Source organism: Prinia subflava, chromosome 1 (assembly GCF_021018805.1).
Source record: "Prinia subflava isolate CZ2003 ecotype Zambia chromosome 1, Cam_Psub_1.2, whole genome shotgun sequence".
NCBI lineage: Eukaryota > Metazoa > Chordata > Aves > Passeriformes > Cisticolidae > Prinia > Prinia subflava.
The window spans coordinates 326126-338636 of record NC_086247.1 but is presented as its reverse complement, the minus strand read 5'-3'; the positions used below and the strand labels follow the sequence as shown (position 1 = coordinate 338636).

At 55.2% G+C, this 12511-nt stretch overlaps 1 protein-coding gene across 2 annotated transcripts; it reads right to left on the bottom strand.

The window, feature by feature from the left end:
- Positions 1 to 4429: 4429 nt before the first annotated feature.
- On the bottom strand, positions 4430 to 10709 carry LOC134549813 (NAD(P)(+)--arginine ADP-ribosyltransferase 2-like). 2 transcript variants are annotated; one of them, XM_063395844.1, is made up of 4 exons: positions 7853 to 8042; positions 6601 to 6695; positions 5229 to 6010; positions 4430 to 4755 (listed from the first exon to the last, which is right to left on the bottom strand). In XM_063395844.1, exons 3-4 carry the CDS (start codon positions 5974 to 5976, stop codon positions 4670 to 4672), a joined length of 834 nt encoding a protein of 277 aa, XP_063251914.1. In that variant the 5' UTR covers positions 5977 to 6010; positions 6601 to 6695; positions 7853 to 8042; the 3' UTR covers positions 4430 to 4669. The 2 variants fall into 2 exon arrangements, 1 of the variants encoding a protein (XP_063251914.1); XR_010080194.1 differs by lacking the exons at positions 5229 to 6010; positions 6601 to 6695; positions 7853 to 8042 and adding an exon at positions 10413 to 10709.
- Positions 10710 to 12511: the final 1802 nt, after the last annotated feature.

Sequence of the window (12511 nt, the reverse complement as noted above, 5' to 3'; positions counted from 1 at the left end):
TGGGATGCAGGGATTTGGGGAAGCTGTGCGTACAATAGCTGGGATTTTAGGATCCAGGAGGTTTTGGATGCTGGAATGCTGTGTCTACAACAGCTGGGATTTTAGGATGCAGGGATTTGGGGATGCTGTGTCTATAGCAGCAGGGATTTTAGGATGCAGGGATTTTAGGATGCAGGGATTTAGGGGTGCTGTGTCTACAGCAGCTGGGATTTGGGGATGCAGGGATTTTAGGATGCAGGGATTTTAGGATGCAGGGATTTGGGGATGCTGTGTCTATAGCAGCTGAGATTTTAGGATGCAGGGATTTGGGAATGCTGTGTCTATAGCAGCAGTTGGGCTTTGGAATGCAGAGATTTGAGGATGCCATGTCCACACCAGCTGGAATGTTGGGATGCTGGGATGCTGTGTTTACAGCAGCTGGGGCTTTGGGATGCAGGGACCTGGGGTTGCCATGTCTACAGCAGCTGAGATTTTAGGATGCAGGGATTTGGGGGTGCTGTGTCTATAGCAGCAGGGATTTTAGGATGCAGGGATTTAGGGGTGCTGTGTCTGCAGCAGTCGGGCTTTGGGATGCAGGGATTTTAGGATGCAGGAGGTTTTGGATGCTGGAATGCTGTGTCTACAGCAGCTGGGATTTGGGGATGCAGGGATTTTAGGATGCAGGGATTTGGGAATGCTGTGTCTATAGCAGCTGAGATTTTAGGATGCAGGGATTTGGGGATGCAGGGATTTTAGGATGCAGGGATTTGGGGGTGCTGTGTCTACAGCAGTTGGGCTTTGGGATGCAGGGATTTGGGGATGCCATTTCCACACCAGCTGGAATGTTGGGATGCTGGGATGCTGTGTTTACAGCAGCTGGGGCGTTGGGATGCAGGGACCTGGGGTTGCCATGTCTACAGCAGCTGAGATTTTAGGATGCAGGGATTTGGGGATGCAGGGATTTTAGGATGCAGGGATTTGGGGATGCTGTGTTTAGAGCAGCAGGGATTTTAGGATGCAGGGATTTGGGAATGCTGTGTCTATAGCACCTGGGGTTTTGGGATGCAGGGATTTTAGGATGCAGGGATTTGGGAATGCTGTGTTTAGAGCAGCAGGGATTTGGGGATGCAGGGACCTGGGGTTGCCATGTCTACAGCAGCTGGGATTTTAGGATGCAGGGATTTGGGGATGCAGGGATTTGGGGACGCCGTGCCTGCAGCAGCTTTGGCGCTGTCTTTGGCAGCCCTGAGCTTTCAGGGGTGGCTGCACAAACCACGGAGCAGCTCTGGCTGGGAGCAGCAGCTGTCACAGGAGGCTCTGGGGTTCAGGGAGAACACCCCACAAACGCAGGGCTGAGCACAGCACCCTCTTCCCTGAGAGCTGCAGCTCGGGCTGAGCGGGGCCGGGCTGGGCTGGGTGGGGCTCTCAGCCCGGCAAAGTCCCAACTTTTCTAATCCCTGGAGGAAGCAGCACTGGGGGGAAGGAGAGGCCAAGAGGCTGCTGGGGATGGGCCGAGCTCTGCAGGACACAGAGGCCCAGGAGCAGCTCCTGGACACATCTCAGGGTTGCTGTTCCCTGGGAGTCTCCTCGGAGTTGCTGTTCCCCGAGGTAATGAGGTTTTCTGTCTTCTCTAGCCCCAAGTGTTTCACGCTGGAGCCAGAGCAGACAAGCTGAGTCTGCCAGTCCCTGTTTCCAGGGTTGTTTATTCTTCATTATCTCTCAGTTCTTTCCCAGCTCTGCAGGGCGTCCCCAGCAGAGCAGGACTGGGGCGGATCAGAGGGTTTCAGACCCTTTGTACCATTCCCTGACCCAACCACCATCCACAATGAACTTTTTATTTACAAAATCTCACCAATACTCACTACCTATGTTAACCTGTCATTTCTACTCTAAACCAATCCCTAAAATCCAACTCAACAAAAGATGGGGGAGAAGAGCAAGAACAAGGAGCACAGGGGCCACTCCCCAATTCCTCCATCCTGTCTCTTCAGCCCCATATACTAAAAATCCTGGATTCTACATTTAAATTCTATGATAAACCAGCTACTGCTTATTTTAAATTCTTTCGGCTTGTGCTTCCTCCTGCATGTGAGTGTTCACTGCCATGGCAGGGATCAGAGGCAGTGTCCTCCTGGGCTCTGTGTGAGGCTCTGACCCCCTTGGACAGATCCCAAATCCCCCTGTCCGGCCTCCAAACCCTCCAGGGTGGCCACAGGGATGTCCTGGACTGGGACAGACACGGAGCTGCAGCAGCTGGAGCCCTACAAGGAGCACAAGGTGCGGGCGGAGCAGAAGGTGAAGGCGCTGCAGAAGGAGCTGCGCGTCACCAGGATCCGCTGCGCCGAGGAAAGCCACGCCGCCAGGAGCAGGTTCCTGCGGGGAAAGGCCGGCTGCGAGCAGGAGCTGCAGCGCAGGATGCAGGAGCTCAGCCGGGGCGCGGAGCAGGTGGCGCTGCGGGCTCTGTTCCAGCACGTGGAGCAGGTGAAGGCGGAGAACAGGCTCCTGCGCCGGGAGCTGCTGGGCCGCCTGCAGCACTGCCGGCTCCTCAGGGACGCCAGGGTCCGCCTGCAGGAGCAGCAGGAGCAGCTGCTGCGGGAGAGCCGCTGTGCCCAGGGGACGGCTCTGCCCGCAGCAGCCGCAGGGACAGCCTGCCCTGCTCGCCCGCCAGGACGGGCCACTGACCCCACACACCCGGCCTGGCCTGCAGGAACCCAACGTGGAAGCGACCAAATCCTTTGGCAGTGCAAGCACGCGGGGGTTTGAGCTCTTGGCACAAGGATCTGTAAAATACATTTATGGGCTGGGTCCGTATCGATGTTCTCCTCCTGTCTCAGGGCGGTGGCGGCTGCCCCGTCCCTGGAAGGGTTCCAGGCCAGGGCTGGAGGGGTCTGGGTCAGCCTGGCCCAGGGGGAGCTGTCCCTGCCCATGGCAGTGGGGTGAGACTGGGTGGGCTTTCAAGTCCCTCCAGCCCAAACCATTCCATTATTCCATGAAATTGTGGCTCTCAGTGCCAATGGCTCCTGTGAGAGAGACCTGTGCCCGCAGCAGCAGCTCCTGGGCTCTGCAGCAGGGACCATCCCCGGGAGCTCTGGTGTCACTGGGAGCACGAGCTGGAGCTGGAGCTCTGCTCCAGGCTCTGCCTGAGGTCCAGGAATGAACTGTCAGAGCAGCAGAGGCTTCCCTGGCCACTCCCCACACGGCTGCCAGGGAAAAGCCTGGCACGAGGATCCATAAAATACATTTATGGACCGTGTCCATATCGATGTTCTCCTCCTGTCTCAGGGCAGCGGTGTCTGCCCGGTCCCGGGCCGTGTCCCGGGCCGTGTCCCGGGCCGTGTCCCGGGCCGTGTCCCCGGCCGTGTCCCGGGCCGTGTCCCGGGCCGTGTCCCGGGCCGTGTCCCGGGCCGTGTCCCCGGCCGTGTCCCGGGCCGTGTCCCGGGCCGTGTCCCGGGCCGTGCCGGCCCCGCAGCAGCCTGGCGCAGGGGAAGGTGTCCCTGTGTCCCTCCCTGGGCAGGCCCGGCCCCGCTCGGGCTCTGAGGCCGCTCCCCCCAGCCCCGGCAGAGCCCCGGGGCCGCGCCGGGCCGGGCGCTCGGCAGCGCCGCCAGCTCGCGCCGCCGCCTGCTGGTGGCGCCCGGAACTGCAGCGGGGCGCGGCGCCTGCGCAGTGCCGCTGCCGGGCCCCGCTCGCTGCTGCCCTCCGGTGGGCGCTGCCCGAACCGCAGCGCCGCGGCCGCTGCAGGGGCTGTGCGGGCTGCAGGGGGAAAATCCCCTCGTGCCAAGGAAAAGGAGTTTCCTGAGAGAAACAGCGGGGTTTGCATCAACGGATGGGCAACGCTGCCTAAGTCCCCTTTACTCGTTTTCATTTTGGTTCTTTTTCTTTCTGTTTGTTTTTCTTTTTTTCCCCTCCTAATGCTTCTTCTGTGGCATTTCCTCAAATCAGGAACTTCGGAACTGGCCCCGAACTGATCCTTCATCCTTCTCTAATTGCTCTGAGCAGCCGCCCTCCCCCAGCTCCCTCAGCCACTCCTGGTGCTCCAGACCCTTCCCCAGCTCCGTCCCTGCCCTGGACACGCTCCAGCCCCTCCAGCTCCTTTCTGAGGGGCTGCAGTGAAAAGGGAGTGCAGAGGGAAAAGGGAGCAATGTTTCTCCATTGCCTATCTAAAGACTGAGTTTTGAAAAATAAAGCTTTAAATTGCCTCTGATTAAAATTGTGCTGCTCTTTGACCCCGCTCGCTGCTGCTCTCCCGTGGGCAATTCCTGTGGGCAGAACTGGACACGGCACTGGGCAGAGCTGGACACGGCACTGGACAGGGCTGGACACGGCACTGGACAGAACTGGACATGACACTGGGCAGAGCTGGACACGGCACTGGGCAGAGCTGGACATGACACTGGGCAGGGCTGGACACGGCACTGGGCAGAGCTGGACATGACACTGGGCAGAGCTGGACACGGCACTGGGCAGGGATGGACACGGCACTGGGCAGAGCTGGACACGGCACTGGGCAGGGATGGACACGGCACTGGGCAGAGCTGGACACGGCACCAGGCAGTGCTGCAGAGTATCTTTAATACAATTGATTTGTGCGATAGCCTTGGTGGCCACAGTGGCTGTGGTAGCCTTGTGGCTCAGAGAGTCTTGCTGAGCGTGGTGGCCACAGTGGCCTCAGTGACCTTGGTGGCCTCGTGGCTCAGAGGATCCCGGTGGCCACTGCCAGGGCTGTGGTGGCCAGGAGGAGCCCTCCAAGGTGGAAATGGGTGCTGGGGACGCTCCCACCTGGGGGAAAAAGATGGGGTCAGGTGGAACATGGGGGACAAAGAGGGGGTCAGGGATGGCCATAATGGGGGTTAGGGGTTACAGGAGAGATGGGGGCCATGGGGTGACAGGTGACAGGGTGTCAGGGGGTACAGGGGGTGACAGGGGCCAGGTATGTCAGGGGTGCCATGGGGATGCAGGGGGTTCCAGGGGGTGCCAGGGGTTCAGGGATTGCCATGGGGGGTCCCAGCCCACCCAGGTCCAGCACACAGGGCCCGTCCCCACAGTGCTACCTTTGGCAAGGAGGGACAGGGTTGGTAGGGGTGGGTTCATGTCCCTGTCCCTGTCCTGCCCTGGCAGGGGTGTCCCTGTCCCTGTCCCCTCTCAAATCTGGGGATCCCCATCCCTGTGCCCTGTCATGGCTGTTCCTGTCCCCAAGCCCACAGTGGGTGTCCCCAAAGTCGGTGTCCCCAGGCTGTCCCCTGAGCTGTCACCTTTCAGCCACTCGCAGTTGTATTTGCTGTGGGTCCCGGTGGAGCGGAGCTGGATCTGTACCCTTGTCCCTTCCTGGGTGGCTTCGGTGACCTCAAAGGTCTCGTAGGGTGGGATCAGCACCCACTCATTTTCCGTTTGTTGGAAGAAAGATTGTATTTCCACGGCGTGGCACGTGCGCACCTGGAACTCCGTCCCCTCTGGGCACCCACCACCACGTGGCTTCTTCGGAATCGTTAGCAGGAACTGACCGAACCGGACGGTGTCACCGCGGCGTGCTGTGAACAGGACCCCACAGGCCTGATGGGACACGTCCAGACACTGCCCCTTCTGAGCGCCCCTCAGCGCCACCAGGGCCTGGGTCAGCAGGAAATGAAACGTTTTGTACTGGAAGTTGTCCCGGTAGTGCTGGGGAGAGCGCCCGGCCATGGGCATGGCCAGGTTGAAGTCCATGTACAAGTCACCCATCATGTAGGCCATGATGGCGATGGCCTGGTCTGGGGAAGGCAGAGGGGACAAAGGGGACCCCCACTTCTGCCACTCAATCACGGCCTGAGGCCAGACCCGGGCCAAGAGAGGATTGTGCTGGAACTCGGAGCGGTTGAGGGCCGGCAAGGCCGCGGTCATGGCGGGGCCACAGCCCTCGTAGCGGTCATCGAAGGAGTCCCAGGCCATGTCCAGGAGCACCACGTTGGCCACAGTGGCCACGGCCATTGCCAGCAGGGCCAGGGTGAGAGACAGAGGGGCCATGGCGGGGAGAGGCCACCAGGAGCAGTGGGGGACACTGGGGGACAAAGGGGCACACAGTGAGGGGACACGGGGAGGGTTCCTCCCAGGGGAAAGGGAGGCACTCCTGGCCAGGAGACCCCTGGACATGTCTGGGGTCCCTGATCCCCAATCCGGGGGTTACTTCTGCCTCCCCAGCGTCCCCCAGTCCCCCAGGGACCCCAACCCCAATCCCACAGTACCAGCTCCTCCTGGCCCCCCAGAAGCCCAATCCTACTCCCATGATTGCAACTCCCCTAAGGGCCCCCAAAACCCGGCCCAAATCCTGGGGTCACTCCCTGAGCCCCCAGTGTCCCCCTCAGCCCGTCCCCACACCCCAATCCCATCCCCATCCCCAATTTCTTCAGTGTCACCCCAGGACCTCAACTCAAATCCGGGCACCACCCCCGACCCCCCAGTGTCTCCCAGCCCCCCCTGACCCCAATCCCACTCCCACCATCCCGTGTCCCCCCTCACTCTCCCCCAGAGCACCCCATGACCCCAGTCCCAGTCCTGTGACTGCCCCCGTGTCCCCCCAGGAGCGCAATCCCAATCCCACTGTCCCCTGTTCCCCCCAGGTGTCCCCAGTGTCCCCCCAGCCCCTGATACCGAAATCAGCCGCAGTGAACTCCCTGACAGAGCTGGAGGGGGCACAGAGCCGGAATTCTTTATCAGCTGGGACTCACAGCAGAGCTCTCCTGGTCCTGCAGGGCAGGGGGGATTTTACCAGGGGATATTTATCTATCCTAATAATTAATATTCATTTAAATGGGCCTCCTATCTAATACAGAAACAGCACTTGTCCTGGAAATAATTTGCTGTAATGGTTTCACGTTCGCCAATTCCTGTTTGCCAAATTTAGTGGAGTGGATTGTGTGTTTGTTGAAATCATCTACTCCTTTTCCTGCTGTCAGAGAGGATTCGGAGGAAAGCAGAGCAGGCCCAAATCTTCGAAGGTGTGAAAATAGACTGAGTAACAAATGCTAACAGAAAAGAACCAGAATCAAATGAAACTTTCACAACACTTCCCCTGCCCTCACAATTGTCAGCACTTTGCCGCTGACAACTGAAAGAGACAAAACCTGGGATTCTCACTCAGTTTCACCACTCTAAAATAATATTTCATCCATTCTTAGGGCGAGGAGCCTCCCTCAGAAACTCCCCTGGAGGAGACACAAGGAAATTGTTCTCTGGTGGCTCCCATGTCACCAATCCACCCCTGCACAGAAAAAACTCTGCAAACTGTGAATTCCCTCCCTGTAGCACCTTTTTCCACAACTGCACTTGGGCCACATCTGCTTCTTTCAGGGTTCCATTTAAGGATGCCTCTTCAGGTATAAAACAAAGGTTCCCTTCCTCCAAAATCATCTCAAGAAAATGAGGTCTCTTCTTCCCAGGGAGCAAAGGGCTTCATATCACTTCATCTTCCTCTGTTCAAAATTCTCCGTTAAATCTCAATTCTATCAGTCCATGGCTATGACCAGAACTCTGCATCCCCCTAAAAAGCGTTCCAGGTGCTACAGGGAAAGTTGACTCCATTCTCGTGGCCTCGTAAGAGAAGCCCAAGCCAAACTCGGCAACTTCTCAATCTTCCTCCAGCCCGAGACTTTTGCTCCCTCTTCACTGACCTCAGTTTCCTGCTGTGCCTCCTTCAATCACTCAATCACTCAATCACTCAATCACTACTCAGCCCTCCTGGCTCAGCCCCAGGATGTTTTAAGAGCTGCTGGAAATCCCTTCTGGGCTGGGATAGAACAAATTCTCCTCCCTCCCCCTGCCTCAGAGCCAGCAGGAAAGGCTTGGCCAGGCTGGGCTTGGCCAGCCAGGCCTGACCCCGGTAGGAGCTGGGCTGCCTTCTTACCTGCTCCGAGGCTGGAAGCAAAGGGGAGCTCTCGGCCTCATCCCAGCTTTAGATGTTTAATTCACAGAGGTGCATCCGGCTTCTTCTGTGGTTATACGAGGTGTCAGGATCTAAATTTTGGCCTCTGGTAGGTGCCTGTCCTTTCCACAGGAAATTGAGAGGTCCTTACAGGGAACTGTTTTTCTTTAACTGGAAACCAAGCCGTGTTAACCCACGACATTTTCACACCCCCACCACACTCAGGAAATCGTTCCACTGTGCTGCAAAAGTCCCCAACCCCAAAACATCATTTGCATTGAGTGCCTCAGTATCTCAGATGATCACACCTCAAACTTTCACTTTCGGCAGCCTCTGCTCCTTCTGTGTTACAGAACTTGTCCAAAACCCCACTGGAGCTCCCTTTAACTCTTTCTCCACTGGTTCCAGCCACATTTATTGTCCTGTGTAAATACTTTTACATCCTTTTATCGTTCTTTAAGTCAGGCTTTAAGCCCTACCCAGCACCTTCAGCGTGTGGGGAAAAGCCCCGCTATGGAAAGCCAAGTGTCCACACAGCAGCTTTGACACTTTATTTGAATAAAGGGACAGAGTTTCCCCAGCCAAACCCCCGGGGGGTTCCTCTCTCGGGGTTTCGGGGGTCGCAGCCTCCTTTTATCCCAAACTCTCGGCCCCACCTTGCCCTCCTCCTTTCCCCGTTGGCTGAGGCACAGGGAAGGTGCAGGATATTTGTGTATTTATGGGATGCCCTGCAGTGGCTGCCTGGAACAGAGGCTGGACACGATGACGAGAATAAAACAGGGATTTATTCAAAGCCTCCAACAGAGGCAGCTTGGGCAGGCAGAGGCCTCTGAGAGGCTGCAGCCAAGGTGGACGATGGTGACGAGTTTTCCATGCAGTTATAAGTTTGGTCTATTTACATATCAGGGTTAATCCTTCTATTGCAGCTTCAGGTAATGAAGTCATATTCCCCCAGTTTGCCAGCGCCCCAACTCAGCTTTGATTACACTTTTTGGGGCCTGGGACAGTGAGGTGTCCTTGAGTGTCAGGCCTAGAGAGGAATTGTTTTATCTGAATTAAACAGGAGAACAGCAGCTGACAGGTTGTGGAGTTTTAGAGTTAAAAAGCAGAGCAGGATGTGAAAAAAGAAAAAAGCAAAACCCTGAGACATCCTAGAGACAGGGACGAGGTCCCCTGTCAGCTGCGTCTCCTCTTGAGGCTGAACAGCCCCAGCTCCTGCAGCCCTGCCTGGTGAGAGAGATGCTGCAGCCCCTTCATCATCCTCACAGCCTCTGCTGGACCTGCTCCAGGATCGCCGTGTCCCTCCTGTCCTGAGGAGTGCAGAGCTGGACACGGGACAGGACAGAGCAGGACACAGGACTGGAAAGAGCTGGACACGGCACTGGACAGAGCTGGACATGGCCCAGGGCAGAGCTGGACACGGGACAGGACAGAGCTGGACACGGCACTGGACAGAACTGGACACGGCATCAGGCAGAGCTGCACAGGATCTTTAATAGAATGGCTTTGCACAATGGCCTTGGTGGCCACAGTGGCCACAGTGGCTGTGGGAGCCTTGTGGTTCAGGGAGTCTTGGTCTTGATGGTGGTCACAGTGGCCTTGGTGGTTGGAGTGACCATGGTGGCCAGAGTGGCTGTGGTGGCCAGAGTGGCCACAGAGACAGTGGTGGTCCAAATGACCTCATGGTGGCAACAGCTGGCAAGGTGGCCATAGTGGCAGTGGTGGCCTTGGTAGCCTTGGTGGCCTCGTTTCTCTGGGGGTCCAGGTGGCCATGGTGGTCATGGTGGCCACAGTGACCTCGGTGACCTCGGTGGCCTTGTGGCTCAGAGGATCCCGGTGGCCACTGCCAGGGCTGTGGTGGCCAGCAGGCACCTCCAAGGTGGAAGGGGACACTGGGGACGCTCCCACCTGGGGGACAATGGGGGACAAAGAGAGGGTTGGGGACAGCCATAATGGGGGGTTAGGGGTGACAGGAGAGATGGGGGCCATAGGGTGACAGGTGACAGGGTGTCAGAGGGTACAGAGAGTGACAGGGGTCAGGGGGAGTCAGGGGTGCCAGGGGGTGACAGGGGGTGCCATGGGGTTCTGGCCCACCCACGTCCAGCACACAGGGCCTGTCCCCACTGGGCTGCCTTTCGTGGGGAGGAACAGGGTCAGAACGGGGATGTCCCTGTCCCTGTCCCTGTCCCTGTCCCTGTCCCTGTCCCTGTCCCTGTCCCTGTCCCTGTCCCTGTCCCTTCCCAAATCTGGGGGTCTCCATCCCTGTGCCCTGTCATGGCTGTTCCTGCCCCCAAGCCCACAATGGGTGTCCCCAAACTCGGTGTCCCCAGCACGGGGTGTCCTTGTCCCCCCACCCAGAGTGGGTGTCCCTGTCCCTGTCCCTGTCCCTGTCCCTGTCCCTGTCCCTCTCCCTCTCCCTCTCCCTCTCCCTGTCCCCCACCCCCCGTGAGTGTCACTGTGTCCCCTGTGCCCTGTCCTGGGTGTCCCCATGGCCACAGTGGGTGGTGTCCCCATCCCCCCAGGCTGTCCCCTGTGCTGTCACCTTTCAGCCACTGGCAGTTGTAGTTGCTGGAGGCCTTGGCAGAGTGGAGCTGGATCACTGCTTTGTCCCCTGCCTCGGTGACTTCAACGACCTCAAAGGTCTCGTAGGGCGGGGTCAGCACCCCCCAGTCTCCCCCATGGTGGGTGAAGAAGTTTCTATCCGCGCCGTAGCACGTGTACACGTGGAACAGAGTCTGCTTCCCAGGGCAGTCGCCAGAGGTTTCTCTCCCCAACACTGACGTGAATTGGCCGAACCTGACGCTGTCACCGCGCTTTGCCACGAACCGGGTCCCACACACGTTCTTGGCTGCAGCCCCTCAGAGGCCTCTGCCTGCCCAAGCTGCCTCTGTTGGAGGCTTTGAATAAATCCCTGTTTTATTCTCGTCTTCGTGTCCAGCCTCTGTTCCAGGCAGCCACTGCAGGGCATCCCATAAATACACAAATATCCTGCACCTTCCCTGTGCCTCAGCCAACGGGGAAAGGAGGAGGGCAAGGTGGGGCTGAGAGTTTGGGATAAAAGGAGGCTGCGACCCCCGAAACCCCGAGAGAGGAACCCCCCGGGGGTTTGGCTGGGGAAACTCTGTCCCTTTATTCAAATAAAGTGTCAAAGCTGCTGTGTGGACACTTGGCTTTCCATAGCGGGGCTTTTCCCCACACGCTGAAGGTGCTGGGTAGGGCTTAAAGCCTGACTTAAAGAACGATAAAAGGATGTAAAAGTATTTACACGGGACAATAAATGTGGCTGGAAGCAGCGGAGAAAGAGTTAAAGGGAGCTCCAGTGGGGTTTTTTCGCAACTTCTGTAACACAGAAGGAGCAGCGCCAGCCGAAAGCGAAAGTTTGAGGTGTTGGGACACCCGGTGAAGATTGATTTATTAAAATATGAATATCAATCGAATATCAATATTCAACTGTGACGGACAAAAGCCTCTCTAACAATTCAAGCTGGAATGTTTAAACAGGAGAGCTCCCTAACGAGCACTGCAGAGATCACAGGTAATTACAGAGCCTTTTATTCACAGAAATGGTGAATACACAAAATTCAAATGCATATTCATACCCCTGTCACTTCCTCCTCTCTGCTTTCTGTGCTAATTAACACAAAGGTGATTAAGCACGCGGAGTTTGTTCCCTGAAATGGGTCGGGGGTCCTTTTGTGAGGAGTGGTCACCAAAAGGAGGAAGCAAAACGAGTCTTCCTCGTTCCTTTCCAATGCAGATGTGATTGATGGATGATCATTATGATTAATGATGATTAATGATGATTAATGATGATTAATGATGATTAATGATGATTAATGATGATTAATGATTAATGTCGAACTCCCTGATTCCTGTTTTCCAGGACTCTTTCAGTGGGTTTCTGCAAACAGGAGCTCTTGTGCTGTATTAATTAGCTTCTCTGTTAATGAGTTATTAAATCTGGGGTGGATCACCTTAAATCCGGTTTCTTTTCACCATCTTCTAACTTTTAACTGATTTTAGCAAAGTTTTTCTATTAATTTCAGCTAAATCACCAACATTTATTATTAACTGTAACCTGAGCTTTTCCCAAAGCTTCAAAATTAGTGTCTCACTACTAACATAAAAAACTCTATTTTATAGAGTATCTATTAATGTAAAAAGTTCTATTTTATAGCATATTTATTAATGCAAAAGGTTCTATTATTATATTATGCTATTATTATATAGCATATCTATTAATGTAAAATATTCTATGATATAGCATATCTATTAATTAAAAAACTATCATATAGCGTATTTATTAATATAAAAGGCTCTATCATATAGCATATATATTAATGTAAAAACTTCTATTATATAGCATATTTATTAATGAAAAAAGTTCCATCATATAGCATATTTATTAATGTAAAGGTTCTATCATATAGCATCTCTATTAATGTCAAAAGCTCTATTGTATAGCGCATTTATTAACGTAAAATATTCTATATTATAGCATATCTATTAACATAAGATGTTGTATCATATAGAGTATTTATTAATGTAAAAAATTCTGTTATATAGCTGATCTATTAATGAAAAAAACTCTATCATATGACATATCTATTAATGTAAAATGTTCTATCATATAGCATATCT